The following is a 9199-nucleotide window of genomic DNA, read 5'->3' as shown; positions in this document are numbered from 1 at the left end:
GTGTAAGAAGTGTGAGCCCCACAGAGCTCCGCGAGCTCAGTGTAAGAAGTGTGAGCCCCACAGAGCTCCGCGAGCTCAGTGTAAGAAGTGTGAGCTCAGTGTAAGAAGTGTGAGCTCAGTGTAAGAAGTGTTTCTGTGCAGACATATCTGCTTCTGCTGAGACTCAGATCTGCGCTGTCCTCCGGCCTCTAGCTGGTCCGTCTACTCCCTGCCACACTTACTTCCTGTCTGAGCTGAGTACTTCCTGCCACACTTCCTGTTAGTAGTTCCTGCCATACTTACAGTTTACACTCGAGTACTTTGTAGTTTTCAAGTGGGCTGGATTTGAATTCAGCTCAGAATTTGAGCAAATCACTCACCATTTGAAAAATTATCTTCTTTAAGAATGTAAATGTTTTTAATTAAAATATAATCAAATCACTTCTTCATCCTCTTTCCTACTCCTAGTCCTTCCATGTCCCCTCCCTTCAACCCCTCTCATAGCCCTCCTGCAAGATATAGGTGTAGGAATTAGGGTTCCATTTGCCCAGGAATTAAGGCCAACAATCAACCGGGTTGGGGGGTTGGGGATGCTCTTGTCAGCACTCACTGGCTAATTTCCGGTTTAAGTGAGATAGTGGTACATGTGGGTTTGGACAAACTAAGGACACAACGTGGCTGAGGAGATTTTATCTCCTGGCCCTGTTTGCTCATTGCAGGCTATGAGCTGACCTGTCTAACATGTCTTCCACAGGACTTCGTCTCTACAGTCATCCGCTTACTTGACAGTCCGTCCACTCCCATCAGAGCCAAAGCCTTCCTGGTGCTGCTGTACATCTTGATTCATAACCGGGACATGCTGCTGCTGAGCTGCCAAGCCAGGTATGGGGCCTCCGGAGGCTCTGTCAGGGGCCTGTCTGATTGCTGGTTTGTATGTGTGATTGTCGTGGAGACTGGTTATCAGCCTTTATGTATCTCCTATTGAAAACCCTGACTAAAGTTTATCAAGCCTTTAATCTATCTCCTCGGCAGTTTAATACATCCCAGGGAGGACCCTGAGGCAAGCAGGCTTCAGCCTTCCCAAGAGCTGGGATTACAGACGCCCTGGAGACCCTGAGGCCATGGTCAGTCAGGGCTCTGCTGGGTACATAAAAGTGGGAAAGGCACTATAGCTGGGCAGCTTCTGAGCTATTCCTACCTGACAACGCTGGCCTGGCCTCCTTCCCAGCCTTGTGGCTGGCCAGTCACCTGCCATCTTAGCCTCACCCTGGCCTCCTTCTCCATTAGCATAGCAAGGTCCCACCTGAGACATCTCCCTCTCCCTCCCTCTCCCTCTCTCTCCCTCCCCCCCTCTCCCTCTCCCTCTCCTGCCCTCTCCCTCTCTCCCTTGCCTGGAAGTTCCGCCTTCTCCTCTCCTGCCCATTCAGCTCTTTATTTAACCAATCAGGAGGTAATGGAGAACCATGTTTTACAGGATGCTGAGTCATGTCAAAGCCTGAGCTGCAGCCAGATCTCTGGGTATAGGAGTCAGCATGTGAACACACAGTGCACAGAAACATCCCCAGCACAGCGGGAAAGAAGCGTCTGAGGCACTTGACTGTGTGCGAGGGAGGAGTCTGGGGAGGCTGGAATGGGGTACCAGGTGCTTAGAGGGCTGGGCTGTGAGTGTCCCTAGAGGATGGGTTCCCAGCTGTTGTGCTCCGCAGAGAACATCTGGGGGCTTCTGGTCTCAAGGACTGAGGTGGATAGTCTCAGGGGAAAAACACCAAGGCTGATGTCTGGCCTCCATGGGCAAGGACAGACAAGCACACAAACACACGGGTGTATACATAGGCACCCTACAAGCTACATGTGCACACACAGGCAAAGGCAGAGTCACTTTTGCTGTGGGCAGGACCTCTTCCCGTCCCCGAAGCTCCTTCCACTGCCCTTGTTACCTGAGGTTGATTATTTGGGATCCACGCCTCTTCCGTCTGTCCTGGTCTCACGTCTGTCTTGGTTGGCCGGCACTCCTTCTTACCCAGTGTGCCTGGTCTCTCTGCTGTTTAAAGATACTTTCTTCCCATTAAGGTTCAGAAGAATTGTATATTCTCTGGGGAGTACTTCTTGAATCTGTAGATTTCCATCTTTCGAGTAAATCTGATTTTCACCCATGACTTTTTTGCGTACTTTTTCAAGCCCCTAGGCCTCGACTCCCCTTGTTTGACCAAATCTCCCTTTTGTTTTATCTAGTTTTTTGTTCCCTCTGGGGTTTAAGGTTTATAATTTCAAATGTTCTCTTCTCAAATCTCCTGGTGTAACTTATCCTTTTGGGTACTGTTGAGAATATCTAGTGAGGTTTTGCATTTTTCATTTAAGACTTTAAATTCTTTCCTTGGATTTAAGAACATTTTCAGGGCTTTTTGAAAATTTTATTTTTTACTACGCTTCTTTTGAGTCTTGGGGCCGTGCATGCCCCTAACACACATGTCGGGGTCAGAAGGTAATTTTTAGGAACCTGTTCCCTCTGTCCTCCTAGGAGTCCTGAGGATGGGACCTAGTCATCAAGTGTGGCAGCAGCCAGCTCTCCTTGCTGGCCCCATTACAGAAGCTTGCATGTGGTGTCTGTGTCTGGCTGGTTCTTCCAGCATGGCACTCTCGCTGCTGCTTGCTCCTGTCCAGCTTGGTGTCAGTGCGCGGTGATCTCCCAGGTCTGTGGTAGACACTGTTAGATGATATTCTGCAGGTTTTGCTTCCCAGGAGGTTTGAGTCGTTCTTCACTCTGCATTAGGTCCGGGGCGTGGAGGAGGTGTTGCTGATCACCGGACCTCTGACACTTCCCTTGTATGGGGATCAGGAACGGTAGATGGCTCCCTCCTGCCCCAGAGATCGGGGCCACAGTTGTCAGCGTCTCGTCCTTGCAGGGGGAAGAGGTGCTGCTCCCAGCTCCCAGCCTGGGTTCTTCAGTGAAAGCCTAATGCCCGCGGGCCAGCAGAACTCTGGAGGAGAAGGGAGAGGGCATGTGTGGCTTCCCTTTGATCTGTCAGACATCTTTGTACGTGAGGTTCAGGAAGGCAAGCTTCTAGGGGATATGCTGGGACTGTTCTGGGTTGGAGGCTTTGGAGGCGCTCAGGACTATGATGACGAAGGAGACCATGGCCATACTGGTCCTCACACACTGTTCCTCCCATCCATGTGATTGACCTGGAAGGTGTTCACTAGGTGTAGATAAGGGGAGAAGGGAAGGGCTGGTTCTGTATTCACTGTGACCATAATCCACAGTGACAGAACCCATGTATTTTCATGTTTCTGTATAGCGCTCATCAAAAATAGGAACTAAAGAACAACACCAAATTAGTGTCTGAGGCCAGTGGGACCGAGGGGTTACCTGTCCTGATTCAGTCATTATACTAAGCGTGATGGGTGGAGTGTGATGTGACCTAGTGCCTCGGCGGTCTGACACTCGTCCCCAGGTATGGTGCTAGTTTGAAGGTTATGGCAGGCGGAGCCCAGGAGGGGTGGCCTTGAAGTCCTGTCTTTTTCCTCTGCTTCCCGCCCAGCTTTTGTCTGCCTGCTCCTGCTGCCCTGAACCCTGCCGAGCCTTCTCTGCTGTGTAGACAGACTCTTCTCTCTGAAATCAGTGCTGGGGAAAGGGGGTGGGGGGAGGAGCTGAGCTGTGAGTAGGTCTCACTCCTGTCACTAAAAACAAAGCAAAACAAACAAGAATCCAGAGGAGAGCGTTTGAGGGGCTCAGCAGGTAAAGGTGACGGCCACCAAGCCTGATGACCTTCTGAAAGCTGTCCTCTGACCTCTACACATGTGCTGTGGCATGTGCAGATCCATATGCCCCGCCCCATGAACAAACAAATAAACAAAATAAATAAGTAAACATTATAAAAGATGAAAAGGATCATTGGTTTTTTTTCCCCTAGACTTGGGAATTTGACCTGGTGATGTAAGTTGTTCTCAGAGAATATAGAGGCCCCTGTTCCCTTCTGCCCTGCAGCCCAGGTGCTAAGTCACTGTGTCTACAGCAGATACCAAGCTGAATAGGACAAGGCACAAACCCGGCTGATCAGCTGCCTGTGCTGACTGCCCATGTGGCAGTACCCAGCCTTTCCTGGCCCTGCTCTCTGCCATAGCAGAGTCCCTAGCACATCATCCTATTGCCTGTCAGCCACTGATGGACGTCCCTGGCCCTCAGCCCGTGATAACCTTTATGGTATTCTGTGGATATTTTTCTGCCTCCTGTCATCTCTGCCATCCATTGATTGTCTATATTTCAGCACATTTTGTGTGATGTCAGCTCTCCCATCCATCTGCTGTGAGATCTGGCCGTGGATCTGAGCTGTCAGCATCAGATAGAAAGGATGTGACAGCCCCCAAATGTCCACCCATTTCTCCAAATGGCTGCGTGTGAGGGATGGTGAAATGGGGCCTTCAGTGTCTCTGGGGAGGACTCTTCCTCCTGAGGACGGATGGTCTACAGGTCCACCGTGAGGTGTGCTGCTAGCGAGCACGGTGTGAGAGCCCTGGGAGGTGAGTGGGGGAGTCAGGCTTCTCTCCCCTCCCCTCCTGGCATCTCGGTTAATATGGAAATCAGTGAAATAAAGGAAAAAAAAACCTGCTTTGATCTTAAAAGGAAGATTTTCTTAAAGAAATATTTACTCTGGATAATTGGTTAACTGTGTGGGAAAATTTTATTTTCTCTGCTTACACAAAAGTTAATTCCAGGTAGATTAAAGAATTATATACCCCCAAGAAACCAAAAACAGCTGGAAGGAACTATGTTTACACCTGGGGGAGAGAAGAAGCACAGAAGCAAATACTCATCTCAGCTCTGTTTAATCTGGAACCTTTGCTTTCCCTTAGAAATCACAGGTAAAGCACTAGCTGCTCTTGCAGAAGACCCAGGTTCAGTTCCTGGCACCCACACCGTGGCTCACAACAGCCTGGACCTCCAGTTCCAGGGGTTGTGCTGCCCTCTTCAGGCCTCTCTGAGTGTTGCACACATGTGGTGCATGTATGTGAAGGCATAACATCTAGATACAGAAATAAAATAGAAGTTGTAGGTAAACCTTACGTGCTCACAAAACTTCTATGGTTTTGTATTATACATAATAATCTCTCTGCTTTAAAGAGATTTCTAATGACAGGGATAGACACTTTGCATCATTAATAATTAAAGAAATGGCTGGAGAGATGGTACAGCGTGTGGTGATTGCTATGCAAGTCTGGAGAACTGAGCTCAGGCCCTGGAACCCTTGCAGATGTGTATGGAAAGAACACCTTCTAAAGGTCAGCCTGGCTTCCACGTGTGTGCTGGGACACATGAGCCTACACATGACGATGTATGTGCTGGGACACATGAGCCTACATGTGATCACGCAAAACATGGAAACAATGGCTAAGGATGATTGTAAGCGGTAATTATTGCCATCTTACATCTGAAATGAAGCTGAGGGGGAGGGGCATTTGCTGCTCTGCTGAGGCTACCTTTGCATGGGTAATTCTGGGATGTGTCTTAGGAACTGGATTGGGTATTTCCAGTATGTGGCTGAACCTGCACAGGTGTGTGCTTCTCTAGTGACCCTAAGCAGCTTACAGAGCAAACACCCTGCAGCTCTCTCACTAACTCTCCTCTCGCTGAGCCCCTGAGGAGCCTCCGTCTTTGCCTCTGTGCCCTTGTCATACCCAGGCCTGTGTGGAAGCACAGAGGCAGCTAAAGGGCTCTGGTGATGTTCACAGAGCACTGGCTGGGTTGGATTCTGTTAGTGAATGTTGCAATCCTGTGGAAACATACATTTTCATATGATCTCATTTTTTTCCCCTAGAATTTCCCTCTCTCTTTTATTATGTTAGTTACTTTTCTGTTGCTGTGGTAAAACAACGTGTGCAGAAACGGTGAAGCTACAGGATGTGGGGCGAGGCTATGAACTCTCAAAGTTGCCCCCAGTGATAGACTTTCCTCCAGCCAGACCTCATGTCCTAGGGGTTCTATGATGCCTCTAAACAGTGCCACCCAGTGGAGGCAAAGAACCCAAGTACTCGAGCCCCTGGGAGACTTCTCATTTAAACCATTTCATATCTATACATGTGTGTGATGTGAGTGTGTGGGTTCATATATACATAGGAGCACAAGTGAAAATGTGGGTGTATTATGTATGTGTGTGTGCACATATGTGTGTGTGTGTACAATGTATATGTGTGCACATGCATTTTGTTTGTGTGTGTGTGTGTCCAAGGCTGAAGTTGAGAATTATTTCAGTCTCTTGTCTACCTTATTCTTTGATCCAGGTTGTTTCAATGAAACCCAGAGCTCATTGGACAGAGCTAGTCTTTGGAGCTAGCTTGCTCTGGGGAATCCCTTCTTGGCTGTTTGAGGCTGTAATTGCAGGTGGGTCACCATGCCCACTTGGCCTCTCTGTGTGTGGAATCTGCACTCTGATCTTCCTGCTTCCACAGCAAGTGCTTTGCTCGCTGAGCTATCTCCCACTTTTCTTTCCTGGAGCCTCTTCTCAATAATCCTAAGCCCCAAGTGGGCTCTACCCATCCACTGAACTGCTGTCTAGTGCTCCTCGGCAGCATGCCCTGCACTCTTAGCCACGCTCAGTTGAAAGGCAGGATGCAGCCAACTCTTGTTTGACACCATGCTCACTGGACAGTTTTCCCCAAGGGTCGAGTTTGATTAGTTCAGTAGGATATTGTAGCTGCCCATTCAGGCTCTCTGCCAGTCCACTGCCATAGTCCCCAGTCAGAGTTAGGATTGGCAGTGCGTGGAGATCTAAACCTCCTCCACACATGGTGGACTCTCTGGACTTACAGAATCATTGCTACCCCGTAAATGATGGCTCACTACTGTGTGCCCAGACTACCAGATAACGGCAGGCAACTTGGCCTCAAAATGCATTGGCCCCACCAGTGACAGCATGGCTTTGCTCTAAAAACCCAAAGATTTATGCTGTGACTCACTGTGTTGGCATAGTCCTGGGCCCCACTCACTGCAGGCTCTAAGTAGCTAGTAGCTCCAGCAAAAGGCTCCAAGGAACATTCTAGATTCCTGTTTTTCCTTTCTGCTCATATGAACTCTCTTTTTTTTTTTTTTTTTTTGGTTTTTTGAGACAGGGTTTCTCTGTGTAGCTCTGGCTGTCCTGGCACTCACTTTGTAGACCAGGCTGGCCTCGAACTCAGAAATCCGGCTGTCTCTGCCTCCCGAGTGCTGGGATTAAAGGCGTGCGCCACCACGCCCGGCTCATATGAACTCTTATGTTTCAGGTCAATTAGTCAGTGTATGGGTTCTGAGAGTTGTTAAGTATGTCTCTCCCAGTTACAGATTTCAGAAGTAAAGAACCAACCAGAGTAGCCCGTAGATATGCTGGAGTTGCTGGGATTTGAATCTGAGTCAAAAGTCCATTTATCACCTGGCCTCCAGAGCTGACTCAAAAGTTTTGGTCAGAAATGAAGGTGTGGGATTGGAGGGGGAGGAGGCCGCCTAGGACCCTGGCAGGGATGGGGGAGAGAGGAAAGACACATCTGGTAAATATTTAAGGGAAATTATTCCTGAATGAGGAGAAGCAAGGGCTACATGAACAGTGTATGCAGTGAACACATAATGGGCTCAGCATGGAAGGAGCTAGAAGGAGCTGAGGGTAGTGAGCACGAGTGAGGCTGTCTGGTCAGTGTCATGCTCCAGCAGCAGCTGCCCATGAGGTTTGCAGAGGACACAGGTCACAGCCAAGGGGGCAAGGAGAAGCTGAGACGATGGTGGAGTGTGACCTTTCCCTCCTCTCCTGGTAACAGAGTAACTTGTGTAGGGAAGGAGGGTTGGATCAGCTCACAGCTGAGGACTATACGGTTCACCATGGCAGGTGAGGCAGGAGTGTGGACCTGGGCCACCTCATGTGTGAGCCACTCAGGAAGCAGAGAGCAGGGAGTGTCAGTGCACATCTGCCGGTGCACATGTGTGTGGTACACATCTGTGTGATGTATTTCTGCCAGTTCACATCTGGTACCTATCTGCTGGTACACATCTGCCAATTCACACCTGCCAGTGCACACATCTGTGGTACACATCTGCTGGCGCACATCTGTGTGGTGCACACCTGCCAGTGCACATCTGGCTCCTCTTTTTCCTTTTTCATTCAGCTCAGAACCCCAGCCTGTGAGCCTCTGCCTCTCACATTCCAGGTGGATCCTCTCTGGTGACACCCTCACAAACACATCCAGACGTGCATCTACTTGGAGGTCCTACGTCCAGTCAGATGGACAATGAGGATTAACCTGTAGTAGGACTATCTTAGACCAACCGACAGTGTAAATAATGACACAGAGACTTTTTAATATTTTTAAGCGGCTGGGCAGTCTCCTGACTGCACTTAGCAAGCTTCTCTCACACATATGCATGGTGCATGCGTGCATGGTGGATCCATGTCCATAGTTTAATATTAATGACCAACAGAAGGGCTGGGACCAGTGGTTCTCCTCTGATCCTGGGAGGCTGAGAGTCCTTGGTGTGCAAATGTCTTTGTTGGTGACCATCAGTCACTTAGAAAATGTGTCTTTTCATTGACCAAAGGCTAATGAAATCGGGGTGCTGTTTGTAACATGGGGAGAGACTTAATGCAGCCCTCTTTTCTTCTGCATGAACGTCTGAGCTTGTAAAGTGAGGTTGACTGCCTGACTGGTCAGCACCGCTGGGACTCCACCTCTGCAAACACATGACTCAGTGGCACTTGAGGACAGACTCTGCATCTGTCTTATCATGAGCAGTAATCTTTGCTGTGTGCTCTTTGCAGGCTGGTGATGTACATCGAGAGAGACAGCAGAAAGACCTCCCCAGGCAAGGAGCAGCAGGGTGGGAATGAGTACCTGGCCAGGTGCCTGGACCTCCTCATCCAGCACATGGTACAGGAGCCACCGCGGATCCTAGGTAAATGGCAGCCGTTTACCCTTCTCGGGGCCCATGGCTGCTTGCTTGTCTGTGGGCTGCTTCTATATCACCTCTTGTTATCACCTCTTGTTCACTCTTGTTTCTCTGTTCTATTTTAAAAATTAATTATTAGGAATTTTACCTGTGTTTTGAATATGTTCATCCCCCTAGGCTCTCCCTCTTCCTATCCAGCTTTGATTTCTATTTCTTCTTCTATTTCTTCTTCTTCTTCTTCTTCTTCTTCTTCTTCTTCTTCTTCTTCTTCTTCTTCCTCTTCCTCTTCCTCTTCCTCTTCCTCTTCCTCTTCCTCTT

At 49.1% G+C, this 9199-nt stretch overlaps 1 protein-coding gene across 3 annotated transcripts in view; it reads left to right on the top strand.

Annotated features, from left to right (window-relative positions):
* The window catches only part of Ulk4 (unc-51 like kinase 4), a 283269-nt gene that overhangs the window by 80444 nt on the left and 193626 nt on the right, over window positions 1–9199 (top strand). For all 3 annotated transcript variants that reach the window (XM_021173385.2, XM_021173384.2, XM_021173383.2), the window contains exons 22-23: window positions 734–861; window positions 8754–8887. In XM_021173385.2, the coding sequence (XP_021029044.1) occupies window positions 734–861; window positions 8754–8887 (262 nt within the window). The remainder of the gene's footprint in view (window positions 1–733; window positions 862–8753; window positions 8888–9199) is intronic.

Source organism: Mus caroli, chromosome 9 (genome assembly GCF_900094665.2).
Source record: "Mus caroli chromosome 9, CAROLI_EIJ_v1.1, whole genome shotgun sequence".
Classification (NCBI taxonomy): Eukaryota; Metazoa; Chordata; class Mammalia; order Rodentia; family Muridae; genus Mus; species Mus caroli.
Note: the sequence above shows the minus strand (reverse complement) of the source record. Positions and strands in the feature narration are given on the sequence as shown.